General features: G+C 39.0%; 1 protein-coding gene across 1 annotated transcript in view; it reads right to left on the reverse strand.

Annotated features, from left to right (window-relative positions):
• CNTNAP2 (contactin associated protein 2) overlaps window positions 1-18,345 on the reverse strand; it is a 1,976,042-nt gene that overhangs the window by 115,963 nt on the left and 1,841,734 nt on the right. Inside the window, exon 20 of the mRNA XM_078153085.1 lies at window positions 13,960-14,053. Within this exon, the coding sequence (XP_078009211.1) occupies window positions 13,960-14,053 (94 nt within the window). The remainder of the gene's footprint in view (window positions 1-13,959; window positions 14,054-18,345) is intronic.

Below are 18,345 nucleotides of genomic sequence, written 5' to 3' on the forward strand. Positions count from 1 at the left end.
TAATAAAAGGATTAGTTCTGTAAAACTTAGACTCAGTCAAAAGGCCGCATCCAAGGACCTAGAAGGCTACATGCGATCTCAAGGCCGCAGGTTCCCCACTGCTGCATCAAAATATATGCAAAATGAAGACAAAGTACTTTGGGGTGGGGGTATACTAGCACTTAAGGGAATCAGGAAAGGCCTCATGTAGGAGATATGAGTTGAGCTTTGAAGGAAACTAGCAATTCTAAGGGCAGCTATATGGTGCAGTGGAAAGAGTGCTGGGCCTGGAGTCAGGCACTCATCTTCTTGAGTTCCAAGCTGGCCTCAAATGCTTACTATCTGTGTGACCCTGGGCAATTCACTTAAACCTCTTTGCCTCTGTTTCCTCATCTGTAAAAGGAGCTGGAGAAGGAAATGGGAAACCACTGCAGTATCTTTGCCAAGAAAACCCCAAATGGGGTCATGAAGAGTTGGACATGACTGAAATGACTGATCAACAACATTTAAGGGCAGCTGGGTGGCCTCAGACACTTATTAACTGTATGAACCTGGGCAAGTCACTTAACTTCTTTGCCTCTGTTTCCTCATCTGTAAAGTTTCCTCAAATGGAGAAGAAAATGGCAAAGCACTCCAACGTCTTTCCCAAGAAAGCCCTAGATAGGGTCACAAAGAGTTAGATGTGACTGAACGACAGCAATGCTAAGTGGCAGAAGTGAGGAGAGAGTACATTCCAGCCATGGACACCTTGCACAAAGGCACAGTGATGAGAGATAGCATTTTATGTTTGAAGAAGAGTAAGAAGGCAATTTGATTGGACTACCTAGTGTGTGAAGATGAGTAATATACAATAATCCAGGAAAGGTAGGCGGAACCAAGTTGTTAAGGACTTTAAATGTCAGAGAAGTTTGTATTTGAGCCATGAAGTTTAAAGCAATGTGGAACCCTGGAGAAGATAAATATATCAAATTATTAATGTACCTCTGCGCCTTCTTAAATGCCATCAGAATGTCTTCTGAATATCCTCGTATTGGCTAATATTAGTATCACTCACTTTATGATTTTTAGAGGATTTTAAATTACCATTTTAACTTTACTATTAACATCCAAAAAATCTTCTGAGAACAAATTATCTTTCACTTTTCAAGTCTGAGGGACAGGATAACGAATACACTACTTCTTTGTGGAGTAAATAGTCTAGCAGAGACCAGTATAGAAAAGTATATGTATTTATATTCAAATGTAAATGTATTAGGGGAATATAGCTGGGATAGCGGACAGAGCAGTGGGCTTGAAGTCGGGAAGACCGACTTAAAATTTAGGCGCAGTCACTGACTAACTGTGTGACTGTGGACAAGTCAAGGTAACCTCATTTGCCTCAGTTTCATTACCTGTAAAACGGGGATGCTAATAACACCTACTTCCCAGGGTTATTGTGAGGATCAAATGAGATAATAATTGTAAAGCACAGTGCCTGGCACATAGTAGGCTCTATATAAATGTTAGCTATTATTAACTCTTATTATTAATAAGGATATTATTTCCATCAATGCAGGGATCCACAGGCTTCCCCAGACTGCCCAAGGGGTCCATGATAGAAGTGTTAATTATTCCTGCTTTAGAACAATTAAAAGTGACACTGAGGAGGCTCTGCTGGGTTTTAGGACTTGAGATTACCAGCACAAAATGGTCCTTTAATGGGAACATCAACAGGCATTCTCCATCAACAGGGAATTCTTCTCTGGTCTGGACCCCTCAAGGGGCCTCTTCCATGGGTCTTTATTAAAACTTTTAAATTGGATCCCTGATTATTCCAAAAATTTATCATAGCATGTTTTTTCTTGGTTTTCCCAGAATGACCTCAGGGGGAATAATTTATCCCCTTTCCCAATTTGTAAACTGGGCCTCTCTTAGAAGAAGACAAAAGGATTATTTATTAGAAGGAGACCCTGGAGCGATCAAGGCATTTTTGTATAGTCTGTGCCTCTGTAAACACAGACATTAATGCTAATTTCTTGTGTATGATAAGGGGAGTACAGCAATTTTATTTCAGGGAGTACATGTTTTGCAAATGTACTGAGTTTTGCCTTAGTAACTATTCAGAGTTTCTTTCTGAAGGTTAGAATCCTGAGATACTTATTTTCAGGGGAGGGCAGATGTAGTGGTGGTGGTGGTGGTGGTTTACTATAATTGGACAGTCAAACAAATAGAGTCTTATTAATAGAATATTTAAAGACATTAAAAAAACCCCCAAACATTATCTCTGCCACAGAGTCTCCCTCCCTTCCCAAGCACGGAGACGCCACATCTAAGACTTTGCAAAGGCTTTCTGCCAGAAAACAGCACTTACAAGAAATATCTGTTGTAAACTTTTAATGCCTTTTTTATAGCAGAATTATTCACACACTATGGATTCTTGAAAGACTAAATAACACTTCCAAGCAAACATTTATTTTTCTATGGTGGGAGAACTCTCCCTTCAAACTGTTGGTGATAAATCCCAGGTGAAGCTGGCCTATTCAAAGATGTGCAAGAGGAACTTCCACAGAACCCGCAAAGGCTGACTTGTTGAAGCTCACGTGGCTATTACCATAAGGGAGAACTCAAACCCAGGCCTGACTTTGAGTCCGGTGCTCTATCTAAATATGTCATTCTGCCTTTTGTTGTTCAGTCATTTTTCAATTGTTACCAACTCTTCTACCAAACCCCTGTTTGGGGTTTTCTTGGCAAAGACTGGGGTAGTTTGCCATTTCCTTCTCCAGCTCATTTTATAGATGAGGAAACTGAGGCAAATAAGAGTTAAGTGACCTGCCCAGGGTCACACAACTAGTAAGTGGTCAGAGGGCAGATTTGAACTCCTGATTCTAGGCTCAGCATTCTATCTATTGTATCACCTAGTGCCCATGCCACCTCTACATCCATTTAAATGAAGTGTGACCTGATTTCTTTACATGCTGGCATGTTAGTCCTCAAAGTCTCAGTGCAGTAACAAATTTGATAATATTATGACCCAAGGAAAATTCTGCAAAGGGGCCTCTTTCATCCTATTCTTCTTTTTCTTCAAATATACCCTTTTGTTCCTTCCTTTAGCTGGTCTCTAAGCACCACAGCAGATATACTTTCAAATTAATTTTTAAAAATGTAATAAGCATCTATTTAATTCATTAAAGAGCTACTAAGATGATGTTCTGTGACAGAGGGGACAGAGGTTTTTGAAAGTTATGACAGCACAGTATAAGTTTCAGGAGGTCAAACCCAGCTAGACAGACTACATGTTCATCACTGCAGGACCAGCTGTGGTTACATTCCTCAAACGGCTATCTTCATCATAAGGGACATGTCTTACCAAGTGATCAAAATTTTTGGCCTCAGTTACTCAAGAACAGTTAACTGGGCCACAGAAGGGTGGCTCTCTGACCTAGTCAAAGTAGTATCTACCTCCATGAGATGATGAATCCTTAGTGGGGTGCCAGGAGAGACAAGATAAAGATAAGAAGACATCTTCCATGTTATCATGGATCTTACAAAGCAATAGGAGTCTACAGTCTATTCACAAGTGACTTACATACAAAATAAATAATGAAAAGTATATAAGACAAAGGACGAATACAATGTGAATGATAGGGAAGATTATTTCTGACTGGGAGTGGGGGTGAGGATGAACTATTTTAATTCAGTCACGTTGATGGTAGTCATGCCTGTATATACCTGTTGGATTATTAGGAGTTAGAAAATGGCTGATGTCTTCTAGAATGCTTCTGCAAGCTTCATTAAGAAGAAACCTCACTTTTAAAGTTAAATAATAATTTTCTTAGCTGGAAAGAGAGGCATCATAGCATAAGAAATAGGGAGCTAGCCTCGGAGCCAATAAGCTCTAGGTCCAGGTCTTTTGCCTTTGACACATTCTGGCTATGTGACCTTTGAACTCTGGGTACCTGGCTTCGATTCTAAGCTGCAGAGAAGGTGCCAGACCTGTGTTGGTAGAGGGAGTTTCCTTACCTGAGAATTTTCTATGCCAATGAAATCAGAGGTCTAGTCCCTATTTCTTGTTTCCAAGAGAGGACTGATGGCCTGATACACACACACACACACACACACACACACACACACACACACATTTGTTGCTTGAAAAAAGACAAAAAGACAAAGTATGGAATAAGCAGAGCACGGGTCCCTGCTCTAGATTCCAGGCTCCCTTGACCCAATAACAATGAACACTAACAGGAAGCCAGAACTCAGAGCTGCCCTTCTCACCTTAACCAACAGAGGAATTTGTTTTGCTTGACTCTTCATTGCTGTTGTGAGGGTTTTGATTTTTAGGTTTTCATTATTTGGGGCAGGGAAGAGGGAAGCAGGGAGGAAGAACAAATAAATGTTTGTTAATTGAAAAAAATAAAATAACCAAAAGCTAAGTTATGATCCTTCTCTGTTAATGAAAACAGTCCACTTTTGGAAAAGGGAAAAAATAATGGAACATTTTCATGGGTTGCTGTGGCCAAAGAAGGTCATTGCTGTGTACCCAACCTTTCTGGTGGTAACCATCTCCTTCCTGAGCTGGGTTGATCTTAGAAAACAGACACAGTCTACTGTTGGGACTGGAAGTTTAAGCTTTTCCATCTTGAAAGTCCTTCCCAGTACCTTAGAGGGTTTGTACTTCCTGTAATGATCAGAACCCAGGGCCTGCAAATATCTGCCTGCCATTGTTAAATAACTCACCAGCTGGCAAAGACTATGACATCACAAATAAAAGAGTAGCAGCTGGTGAGTTATTTAGGAATGAATATTTAAATCATACAATTTTAAAAATTAACCAGTTTACAGCACAAGAACCAGGATACAATGACTAAAATGTTTCTAAATAGACTTCCCAACATATCAAATCTGATGTCAGCTGACCTTAAAATGATATAGTTATAAATATTTCCTAGCCAAGAGAAAAATGTAGGACTTTCCTGAGGGCATAAAATGCTATTCCCCACCCCCTCCCCCCCAGCACTTGCAAAGATTTTCACTTCATTTTTCATTGTCTCAAATAAGTGAAAAAAAGAAAAAGTGTAAAACCTTGATTAGATAGAATCTAACTAACTAGAAATGTTAATTAAGTAGATTCCCTCCCCCCTGCAATTACCTTTTAGGAGAAAAAGCCAAATCACAAAGAAAACAGATGCTACCAAGCAGAGATTTACTTCAAAACTTCTAAGGGTTTCACATTCAATCAACTCTTCTATATCTTCTGCCTCTTACAACTATAGCAATGTATATACATCAGCAACAAAATTTCACTTTAACAAATATTTACCAAGTGTTTATAATGCTCAAGGCAAGGTCCTGTCGTAAGTGATTTACTTAATGAAGGTCCTGGAGCCCAGTAGGATCTTGAATCATCAAAGGAGATCCAGTTTTCATATGTTCACTATAATGTGCTAATGTAGGAAATGTTCATTTACATTTATATTGAAATAGAAAGATTTTCTAGTTAATTCTCAGTTAAACAGAACATTCCATTCCCTAAAGCTTTATAGTTTAATTATCTTTCTATTCTACCTTTTTCACACTGAACATTTTAAGTGAATGAATAATTCCCAGATCTGGTTAGATGCTTAAAAATAAATGTTTGTTTATGTGTCAATAACACAATCGACTCCCTCCTCTCCCCCCAGCTCCTTGTCAGTTTCAATCTACTCTTGGGAAGTGAGTTGGCTTTAGAAGATAGAATGATGAACTTTTTGAGTCTGGAAGATCCGAGTTTGAATCCTGCCTCATACACTTGCTAGTTGTGTGATCCTTAGCTGGTCATTTGACATCTTTCAGCTTCAGTTCCCCCATCTATACAATGGGAATAATAATAGTACCTATCTTATGTTGTTGTGATGGCCAAATGAGCTATATAAAGGCTATTATTATTATAAGTCTAAAAGAATTATTTAAATGCTATTATTATTGTTATTATCATATGAACCCATAATGTCCTCAGTATGGGATCTCCTTCTACCAATGTTGATTACAACCCCTCCAGACCTTTTCATCTTGTCTAATTCTTCTGTTTTTCTCTCCATAAATCTTCCATAGCAGACCCAGACCATGGGCACTGGAAGACTTTCTCCAGTTCTTTTGATATATGGCATTGGGGAAGGGGGAATGGTACTAGGATAACACTCCAGCTATCTCTCTGCCATCTCACATTCAGCTTACGTGACCCACCCAAACAATTTCTAGGTCATATACACATACATGTCCTTCACATTCTTTTTTCCTTTTATACCAGCATCCCCCCTCCTCATGCACAAATGTTCATACTGCAAGCTGCTTTTACTAATCGTATCTTTTCATTTTCCTTATGTTCACCACTGACTCTTCTGATTCTTCTGAGATCTTACGCTCCATGATTTGTAGCCATATAGAAACACTAAGAAAATAATGGTGCTAATGCCCCTATTTTCTGCTATGTTAGGAGGCCCCAAAGAAATAGAAATACAGTGAAGGGTTCTTTAGGAGAAAGGCAAGGAACTCTGTATCACTTATCATTCCTAACATGGAAGAGATCTTGCAGTGGCCTTCATGGACTTCTGAGCTGTAGTACACAGTGATGCTTTGGCATATCTGGGTATATTCTGGCATCAGCATGCCTTTCAAGCTTCATTCAATACAAATGAAAGACAGTTAATCTTGACTTCTCCCACAGACCCCCTCTTGGAATCTTCACTAATAACTATAAAGGGAACTTGATCAATGACAATAGTTCACAAGGGAACAATTAAATTATATCAATAAGCCAGTCTCTCCTCATATGGTTTCTCATACTGACCCAGAAGAACCTTTCTTTGTCTTTGTTTTATATGGTATTCACAATTTACTGTAATAACAACAATAAGTGAATAGTTAGAATAAACTGACAGAATAAAGGAACTGTAGCAGAACCAGATAAATCCCCAATTATGTTGAATATTGCTAATCAAAAAGTGATTAATAAATATGAATTTTAGAATGGTATAATATATTTATATGCAAGATGTATGTACATGAACAAATATATGTATATTTACACAAATGTATGCTGTTAATATGTATATGAATATTATATATAATATATGTGCATACACACATGTTGTTAGCAGAGAATAGAAGACAACTGATCTGCGGAAGCAGGAAGGCAGCATCTGTGACTAATATTCCAGAGAAGGGCATAAGCCTTCCTTTTTCTGCTGCAGCTGCATTCCACTAGCACATATAATAAGCAGAACTTTCACTATGGATTTTTGGAAACCAGCTCTCTTCACACTGCATTAAGAAGCATTAGCACTCTGATGAAAACTATAGAGCCCTTCTCAGAATAAGGTTTTACACGTATAAAATAAAATACAGAAGATTACAGAGGAAATCAATTACACTGAAATTCTGTTATAATTTTTTAAGTCCATGAACTCTAGTTTAAGAAACCCTGTACAGCACTTCTTAAATTGTGGGTTATGACTCCATGGGGTCGTGAAAAATTTGGCAGCTGTAAAAGGTTTCTGAATGTGTACACGGGGACCAAAAATTAATTAAAAATCAAACGTGTAATAAATCTGAGGTGTTTCTGGCAGCACTTGCCCATGTTGCATTGTGCAACTTGACTGCAGCCTTGATTCTGAACACATAGCATGTACACTCTGCACTGCGCATGCCCTCAGGCCATGCGACGCCAACAAACTTCTGAAAAGTGAAATGGAAAAAGTTTAAGAAGCCCTGGTTTAGCTTACTTTGGCTCTGGATACTAAATGTTGCTAGGGGCTTGTCCCCTTGCATTAGTTCATATATTTTACTTCTTCTGTGAGTGTTCTTATGAAGCATTTTGTGTGCTTGGCTACGTTGCATGGAGAGAGACAATGGGTTGTGACTGTGAAACCTGAGTCACAAGCAGAGGTAAAAATAGTTTTCTTGACAGTACCTTCTGAATCATCATCTCTTCTCTCCTTAGGTCAGAGGTCAGGGATCCAGATACACATGAAAAATATTAATAATTTTTAACTTGATTATCCTCTTTATTCTAAACAATGGACTTTTTCCAGGTAGGATTTAAGTGCCTTCTTTAATTAAATCCAGAATTCTTTATTTGGGTGATGAAGAAAATCACCAAGAATCATAAAATCTTAGATTTGGAAGTAATTCTAGTGTCTATATAGTATCTTCCATTCAATGGATTCATTACCTGTGTAATAGACAGGGCAAATATTTACTCATCCTCAATTCAAATATTCCAGGTGATGAGCAGTGCGTTGTCTCACAGTGCATATCATTTGCCTTTTGGACAGCTTTATTATTAGAAAATTCTTTCTAATAATGACTCTGTATGACTTTTCCTTACGGATTTTAATTCTATTCTCTGGAAATTACATAGAACACACTTATTTTCACTTCTGATTGATAGCCCTTCAAATATTTGAGGAGTTATTGTGTTCTTCCCAAGTCACCTATCTTCCAAGACAAATGCCATTTGTTCATGATTCTTTATATTGCGTGATTCCCAGATCTTTCATCATCCTAGGTGCCTTTCTTTTGACATGTTCCAGAGTGTCAATATCCAATGATGATGTAAAAAGAACATTTGACACATAGAGGCCTTAGACTTACATGTCAACTCTGACATTTGCTAGCTATGCAGTTGGGTAACAATCTCTTTCATCCTTAGTTTCCTTTTTTGTTAAATGGAGATGATGATAACCATTAGCCATCTTACAGGGAGGTTATGAGAAAAGTGCTTTGTAAAACTTAAAAATGCTGTACAGAAGTAGCAATTATTATTAAAATGTGCTACTCAGAAGTGAACACAATACACCAAATGCAGTTTAATCCATGCACATTGCAGTGAGACTGTCTTATCTCTTTATTTGGCCACCACATTGCTATTAATTTCGCCTGAAATTGCACTGACATTTTTGATGACTGTGCAAAAAGGATGGGTCTGATCACAGTCAATCATAATCCATAGGTTTCCCCTACTTTGCAGCCAAGCCCCTCTCTGACCAATGACTCCTGTCAGGAATTTCTACTTCTGTGTATGGATGCTGCTGACATTTGGAACTTAAATGGAAGAATGATAATTTATCACTGTTAAGTGTCATCTTGTTACTTTTTGCCTGCTGGTTCAGACCGTCAAGACCAGCTTAGATGGCAATTCAGTTCTTTACTATATCAGCTTTTCTTTCAAAATTTGTATAACTTTAAACTGTAATAAGCATTCCTTTTTATTTACTTGTCCAGACTGATAAAGCTTAATAGGACAGGACCAAGGCTGGAGCTCTGTGACAGGTGAATGAAGACCTCCTTCATAATTGATATCAATTTAGTAGTCAATAATCTTGGGAAATGGCTGTTCAACTAGCTTGCAGGTTCACTTAATTGCAGTAAATTTACTATCAAGGCCATAACATAAAGCATATGGAGTCCTTTGCAAACCATAGTATACCACAATGTGTCCATTACCAGTAGCAGTCTTTTTACTATTCTTCACCCCTGACAATCCTCTCTCTTCTCCATGACCTTTCATTAGCTGTCCTCGATGCCTAGAATTCACTTCCTCCTCACCTCTTCTTCATGGATCCCTCACATTCTTTGAAATTCAGCTCAAGCCCTCTCTTCTACATGAAGTCTTTCTTAATCCTCCCAACTGCTAGAATTCTTCATCTCAAACTAGTCTACATTCATTTCCTAAGTGGCTGTGCATCATCTCCTCGTTAGAAGGTAAACTCCTCGGCAACAATCGACTGTTTCATTTCTGTCTTTGTATTTCCAGTGCCCGTGGTTGCTGACTGACTGGTTGATCCATTACTATTAGCCAGCTCACATGTATCCAATATTTCCTTTAGGATATAATGGAAGGCTTTGACAAATGTACTGAAATTAGGACATACTGTTTATGTCAAACAGAGAATTAGAATTTTAGGGCAGAAAGGGATGTGAGAGAGACTTTTCAGCCGACTACTTTTAAATGGAGATGACAATAAAAGTAATAGCTAACATTTAACTTTAGGTTTTGTGAAATGGGAAGAATAGAGAAGGGAGGAAGAGAATAAGCATTTAAGCATTTATACAGCACCTACTATGTGCCAGGAACCGTGCTAAGTTCTGAGATAATTTTATATCTCATTTGATCCTTACAGCAGCCCTGTGAGGCAAGTGCTGTGGTTATCTCCATTTTACAGCTGGGGAAATGGAGGCAAACAGAAGTTAAATGACTTGCTCAGGGTCACACAGCTAGTAAATGTCAGAGGCTAGATTTGAACTCAGGTCTTCCTGATTCCAGGCTCAGCACTTTATCTTTGGTGCCACTTCACTGCCTAAACATAAAAGTTATCTTGTATCCTCACATCTTTGCAAGGTATGTGCTATTATTATTCCCATTTTACAGAAGAAGAAACTGAGATTGAGAGAAGCTAAATAACTTGTCCAAGGTCACACAGCTAGGAGGTATCTGGGGCAGGATTTGAACTTAGGTCTTCTTGATTCCAAGTATAACTATCCACTACACCATCTACCTCCTCTTACAATAAAGCTGGTGCAGAGAGATTGAGTTAGTTGCCTAGAGACACCCAGCTAGTTATTGATAAAGACTAGAGCTCATTTTTTCTGATATTTAGGGCAGTAATCTTTCCCATTACACCATGCTTGCTAGCTTACAGCTCCCATTTCTACTCTGTGCCTTATCCTTCCATTTGTCAACCTCATGGTGATTTTGGTTCTCATTTACTTCCTAGGTTGGGGGTAAGGGGGTGGGGAGTCTCTTTTTAATTTCTGGTATCCTTCCTAGATTATTTCTTCCTTCTGTCTAGGAATTCTTTATTCTCTCTAATAAGCCAGAGCACAAAGAGAAATTCCTTCAACCCTTTCTCATTCTGTCCTGGTAGGAAAACTACTTTGCATTTATGGCATCCCTAATGATGAGTGCTTCAGCCAGCAAATGCACTATCCATCTTCACCCTGCATGTCATTACTATACATCAGCAGAGTGTTGAGGCAAGTTACATGACTCTGTGATTTACTCTGGAACCAAACTACCTGTTCACCACTGGATTCTTAATCTTGTTTCTCCCGCAACGAGTCTAACAACAGAGTTCCTGGCAGACACCATGTTCTCACCCGTACTTAAAAAACAAACAACCAGCAAAAGTAGCCAGAGCCACCACTGCCCCCTTCTACAAACACTGGGAGTTATGAGAATGGCAGGTTCCCCTCCATGCCCTCTTTCTTTGCCTTGGGGCATGCTCCCTTCTTGGGATGCTAGCTAGGAAAGCTCAGGACTATATTCAAGGCAGAGTTTGGGTCAGGATCTGGGGGGTAGGAGGAGAGGAATCGATGCTCACCCCTCCTTGCATTAAGGAAAGGCAGTTATGACAACAGAAACTTTCCAATAACAACCTTCTTTGGGGAAGATGACCACAGGAGAGAAAGGTTTCTTTAAAGTAAAGCGATGCAACTACATAAATACAATGATGTAACCATTTTTCATAAGATTCTTTTCTATTTTTATCTTGACCCCTGTGTGGCTGTGGTATTGTACTTTCATTTATTTATGAGATGAAATGGGACTTCAGGATCTCATCTCATCTGATGTTAGATCTCAGGTTTCCTCTTCATGACTACCACCCAAGGGAGAGAGGAGAGGATGATTTCTCCAGGAAAACTCTGCTCACCGCCCCACAAACTTTTGACCTTTCACTGCATCATGCTCTCTGACTTTGTCGGTGGTCTCCTTTTCTCCTGTGTCAACTACAATCTGACCTATACAACTAGTTTAAGTACACAACTAAATTTTATTACAATGAGAGGAAAATTCAGGCTACAGACCTTATACATTTAAGGCTGAATGCAGATATGGTTTGTATTACTCACTTTGCTTTACCAAATAGTCCCTTCTAGGCACACCCTATGATGATTCCTTTTTAAGTGATAGGCTCCTTTAGATGGTGATCTGTGGTTAGCATTTTTCCTTGTAGCATTATGGCTTTTGTAGCTAACCCAAACTACAGTTATCCACATTATGGTGAGTTGCAGGGGTGGTGCCCCTGCAATCTAGAAATTCTGCATAGAAATTTTTGGCCCTCCCTTCATACCAGAGAAGTCTGAATTTTTTTTTCTTTTTCTTTTCTGGGTTGTTTACAGTACCTTATTATAAAATTTGGGTTGATATTATATAGTACTATACATATATTTTATGCATTTCTGAGTTTCTAAACTATGTCATCTGCTGGCCTTTTGCATGTTATCTGAGGCTTCTGCAAAACTCCCCCCAAATTCCCATTTAATTTCTCACGCCAACCCACAATATATCGAAACTATGATGGGGAAAGTCACTATGTGGTAGGGATAACTGTAATTATACAATATGTCCCAAAAGTCTTAGTATACCTTAAACCTTATTAAATCTTAAATTAAATAAGCTTATACAGGCATTTTTAAGCTTATGAAAGCTTAAAACAGCACTAAAACTTTTGGGACACTGTGTAATTTTATAGAATTACAAAAATCACAGATTTATAAGGGATCTCAGAGTCCACTCAATCCAATTCACCTATGAACAAGAAAAAAAGAATTTTCTCTATTGCAATGGTCTCAAACCCAATTAGAAAGGGATCCCCTATGAGTCACAGATTGACTTAGAAAACTACAAATTCATGCCCTCTCTGTTTTACTATATTTTTATTTATTTTGCTAAATAGCTCTCAAACGGTGGTACAGTGGGTAGACACTGGATTCGGGAATACTTGAGTTCAAATCTAGCTTCCATCACTTACTAGCTGTGTCCTCCCAAGCAAGTCACTCAACCTATGTCACCTCCAGTTTCCTCATCTGTAAAATGGGGATAATCATAGCACCTATCTCCCTGGTTTGTCGTGAGGATCAAATCAGATAATATTTGTAAAGTATTTAGGACGCTAACAGATGAGATAACATTTTTAACATGCTGGCACATAATAAGAACTTCATAAATGTTAGCTACTATTATTAATCCGGTTTGGCAGCACTTGGGAGTGTTGGCAGCCATGTGCCACTCTGGCCATGTGGTTGACACCCCTGCTCAATAGCGTACCCAACAATCACTCATTTAGCCTCTTCCAAAAGATATTCAATGAAGGGGAACCCACGGTCTCCTGAGGCAGCCTGTTCCACATTTAGATATTGCTACTTCTTAGCAATTTTTTCTTGCATCAAGCCTGAATTTTCCTTCTTACCATGTCTACCCATTGCTCCTCGTTCTGCCTCCTGAGGCCAAGCACAAAATAGCCCTTCAGATACTTGAAGCAAGGCATCATGTGCCCTCTCTATAGCTTCTTCCCCAGTTTCCTTTACCTCACCCTTACGTGGCATGATGAAGACCCTTTGCCATCCTAGTTGTTCTTTGCTGGACACCTTCCACTTTATCAAGATCCTTCCACAATTGAACACACCACCCAGATGCAGTCTGACAGTGCTGCTATATGCTTGCCTGACCACCTTCCTCCTTCTAGTCACACCCAAGACTACATTCACCTTTTTGGCTGCCATAGTACCCTGCTGAAATTCACAGAAAGCTGTACTCTATCTTGTCTCCCTTTCAATTCACTTAAAAGGAAACAAAATAGGTAATGGCAAAAGAAAATGGTAACAACATTCTGCTACCCTGGGGAAAAGAGGGGAAATTCCTCATTTTTGCCAGTACAGAACTTTTTGACCCAGAAACTATTACAAGCCAAAATCTAGGCTACTATTGGCAAAAGAAAAGGGGTGGGTGGGATCACGTAGCAGACACAACCAACAAGCCAACATATTTTCTCTTTTGTACCATGGGGCACACCATGTAAGACTTATTCAATTTTCTCATTGTGGAAAAGACATGATGTTTTGGTCTCTGAGAAAAAAAAACATACAACTTTTCAAATCCAAATTCAGTATTGTGAGCCTTGTCTATAACAATAATTTTTATTTTAATATTTAAAAAAATTCTTAAATCAACAGAAGGCTTACCTATCACTTTTCCTAGAAAGAGAGACTTAGGAGAATTGAACAGTGTGTCGGATGAACTTGGCAGGCTGTAGCTCACTGGAGAGTAATGATCAAGCTGTGGGAAAAGAAGAAAAAAAAGCAAGAGAGACTTTTAAAAGAGTGTGTGGCTATCTTGCTCTGAAATCAAGTCTTCCTGGGGGGATTACATCGCTGTTTAAATCTTGGAAACCGGATGCTCTCATTTCACCTGTGTGTCTCCTTAAGACTGGAGCTCAAGCTATTGTTTTGCCTGGGTAAATAAAAAATGGCTTCAATTTACTCATTATCTATCCCTGGACTTGGCAGATGAATTCCTTCCTCACTAGTTTCTGGCACTTGTTCTTGTCAATGGGGTTAGACTAGATTGATAAAGTGTCCGATATTTGGTTCTGAGACAGAAAACACTTTGCCTACAATACTGGAAACATGGTCTTCTTTTAGGAACCTTGCCAAATATGGTTCCCTCTGGCTTTTTTATATCATTAGCATTCAAAGCATTACCAAAGTATTTAGACCTAATAATCATTTTCAAGTATTTAGTCTCACAGAGCGAGAGGAGCTGGGAAACATATTCTTGGTGATGAGAACTGGAGTGATGCAATTTTCCAGAACATAATGTGGTAGGGATGGGGAAATGGAGGAAAAAAGAAGTCACTTCCCCTTTACCTGGCCTTGCTATTTTGGAGGCAGGAATAGGTTAGAGGCCAAGGAAGGAAAAGAAAAAAAAACTTGGAAAATCCAACTTTAGGGAGAAGATAGAAGATAAATAAAAATTCCCCTTGGGAAAGCATTCATATCTCCCAAGGAAAAATTCAGCTGCTGTTATCATCGGATCAAAGGATGGCATCTTTCATTGTACCACTCATTTGACACATCATATATGGCCTCCTATTGCTAGTTATCTTTTTATATGTAAATGCTTTGCCTCATATAGCTCTCAGAGGCAGATAAGACGTCTTACATTTTTCATCTTCTTGTGGAAAACATGAAATAGGACGGTTGTTTTTTTTTTCCTACTAGTTGGATGCTTTTTGACAAGTCATTGCCTGTCTGGCCTCAGTTTCCTCATCTGCAAAATGAGAAGGCTGGAGTATATGCCCTCCAAGGCCCCTTCCATTCTAGATATATGAATTCATGATTGTTTCATTCTTAAATTTATGGTTTTATATACATTGGCTAAGATAAAGAAGAGGTTTTGATCATAAGCTTCATGTTTTCAGAACATTAGTTGGCCTCTTCCTCCACCAAGTCCCTCATCATAAAAGAAGGTAAATCTTGACTTCTGAGGGCCTAGCCATGGAGCTCAGGCAGGTCTTACCATACCGGAAAGGTTTCAAGAATGATCTTGGTAACGCTTTCTGAAAAGCAGCCCAGCTAAGTAAGGATAGGTTGATTACCAGTAAGGAGCATGATGGGGTGGGGTGGAGGATATGTGGTGAATTCTTTGGTCATGGCAACCCGTGAAACAAAGAAAGATATTAATGGCTTTTTAGTCCTGGGTGGTCCCCACTGGTTTCTAAAGTGAAAGTGCCAGGGTGGTGGAAAAGGGGCAAGAGTGGGTTAAGATTCACAAACTTCCACTGGGGCTGCTAATGCTGTAAATGTAAACTCTGTCTAATTACCAATAAATGGATATATACTCCTAAAATGTGTCCTGCTCCACTTCATCAGTCTGGTGAATGAGGCCTGTGGACCCCTTCAGAAAATCATGATTTTAAATCCACAGATAAAATCCACAGGCTTACAAAGGCAAATAATTTTTATTGAAATATGGTTGTCAAAATATTTTAAAAATAACTTTCCAGATCTCTTGAAGTCTATCTACAAGCCCTTGGGAATGTGGACTCCAAGTTAATAAACCCTGTACTGGAAGAACAAATCATATCAATCTTGACATTCTTGCTATAAATGAAAACAGAAGAAGCAAGTTGAAACTAAATTGAAGAATGCCTCTCAGGCTCTCCTTGGAGAGAAAAACAAAGGAAGTAGAAGGAAGAGTTTTATTGTATGCTCAAAGGCAACACCAAAAATCATTTGATGGTGTATTTGATAATTTTGTATTGTAGTGCTCAAGATATCCCAGATAGACTTGGATATTTCCCTGAAGGACACTGTGAGACTGAATGCTGTGTATATGAAAAGAGATAAGACTCCTAGAGTGCCAGAAGGCTTTGGAGACGCTAGCAGAGGCTGCACCCAAGGCTGTGGAACACCCTATGTACATAGAATGAGTGAACTAAACACAGAAGCAAGCCTTTCTTGGCTAGAACTGCTACTCCAGAGGCCTGACTTACTAGCTATGTTCCACTGGACAAGACACTTAACCAATGCTGCCTCAGTTTCCCTATCTATAAAATGTGAATAATAATAATAGCACCTACCACACAAGGTTGTTGTGAAGATAAAATGAGATATTTGTAAAGCTCTTTGCAAACCTTAAGGTGCTACATAAATGCTAGCTATTGTTATTATAGATACAACCCACGAAGCAGAAATATACTGAGAGCCAAACTATCTCTGCTGTCAGTCAGGGTTTAGATAAATAAATCTATAAGGATCCTAATGGTCAGCCAGTATCAGCTACTAACTGAGTAATAAGAGCAGAGATTAGTCTGTGATAAAGGAGCTAGACCCATCGGAAAAGTCACTAACTTATGTTATTATAGGTGATTCTGAAGAATAGTTACACATGTATTCAGGGAACAAGTTAAGAAGTCAACAGACATTTTTCAAGCTTCTACTATGTTCCAAGTATTGTGCAGAGAGCTGGAAATACAAAGAAAGGCAAAAAAAATAGTACCTACTTTCAGGGGACTCACAGTCTAAAGGGAGAGACAACATGAAAACAAATATGTACAAATAGGAAATATACATATTACTTATAATTTCAGAGGGAAGGTACTAAGATTAAGGGGGAGCAAGAAAGGCTTGTTGAAGATGATGGAATTTTAGCTGAGATTTGAAGGAAGTCAGGGAAGCCAGGAGGTGGAGATGAGGAGTGGGAGCATTCTAGACCTGTAGGAACAGCCGGTGAAAATGCAGAGTCCAGAGCTAGGGTGTCTTTTGTGAGGAATGTTAAGGAGGCCAGCATCAGCACATCATAGAGGACGTGGAGGGAAGCAGGTGTACTGAGACTGTAAAGATAGGAGGAGGCCAGGTTGTAAAGGGCTTTAAAAGCCAAACAGAGGCGTGCCTTGTAGCCAACTGTCTATTTATTACTGCACATGTTAAAATTACTGTAGGTTTGAGTGTACTTATTTTTTTTTTGCTATGTTGATTAGACTATACACTATGTTATACTTATGGCGTGACAATGTCTTCTTTGTTCATTGTTTCTGCATGATATGCTAAAATTAATAGCTAGACCATACATTTTATACAGGCCCATGGATAGTATTGTTATTATAGCTAGTTAGCCTTGTTTTGTTAGCTAGCTGCACTTTGTTTGCTCTGGCATTTGTAATTATTTGCTATAAACTCTAGATATGAAAGTACACTTAAGGAGTTCTTGTACTATGTCTTATATGTACCTTAGGCATATTGTCACAGAAGGCTCTCTCAGACGATGCTTTGTTAAGTGCCATGTCTATTGCATATACTGTTAATGTACATTTGTTTTCTTTTTGTAGGTAGGTTACCTAGGACACCAGGAAAATCAGCTTTGTTGTTTAAAATGCTGATGTTGTATTCCTGCTACAGAGTTTTGTGTTATCCCAGCTGATCTTTTGAAAGGAAGTGCAAAAAACTTCAGCTCAGGGGAGGGATATAGCTTCACCTTTGCCTGGGGGAAATAAGGAGGTTGGGTGGTTCCCAGAAGAACAGATCTCTGAAGGACACACTATATTCTGTATATATGGAGAGAGACGTGACTCTTGATTGGTGGAGAGAGCCCAAGAAGACTGCTAAGAGGGAGAAGGTGGGAGGGGAGAAGAGGTAAGGCAAGTACAGTGAATAGCTAATGGAAACCCCCAGAGATAAATGAAGGTAGAAAATGCTGACACCCCAGTAAGTCCCTTGAATCCCAGCATCTGCATCTCCAGAGACCCCCTAAAAGTCCAGTCCTTGGGTAAGAGATTTTTCTGCTTACTTGAGCTAAGATTTCATCTCACTTCCAAGTCACAGACCTCCCCCAACCTTGGCACTTGCCAAGTGGAAAAAGATGAAAGACAAATGAAACACTGTTTAGACTATAAACTAATTTATAAAATCTTATAAAGAAGGAATATTTTGAACACTACATCATTTCATAAAACAGAGAGAAGCAACAGAGAGCAAAGCCACCTAAAAGAAAGCTTAGCAAGAGCTGCAATTAAGCACAGCCATCCTGAGGGTTATTAAGGATGAACATGGAGGGGTTTAAACAAACAG

This window comes from Phascolarctos cinereus, unplaced genomic scaffold (genome assembly GCF_003287225.1).
Source record: "Phascolarctos cinereus isolate Bilbo 61053 unplaced genomic scaffold, phaCin_HiC Scaffold_1;HRSCAF=81, whole genome shotgun sequence".
In the NCBI taxonomy this organism is placed as follows: domain Eukaryota; kingdom Metazoa; phylum Chordata; class Mammalia; order Diprotodontia; family Phascolarctidae; genus Phascolarctos; species Phascolarctos cinereus.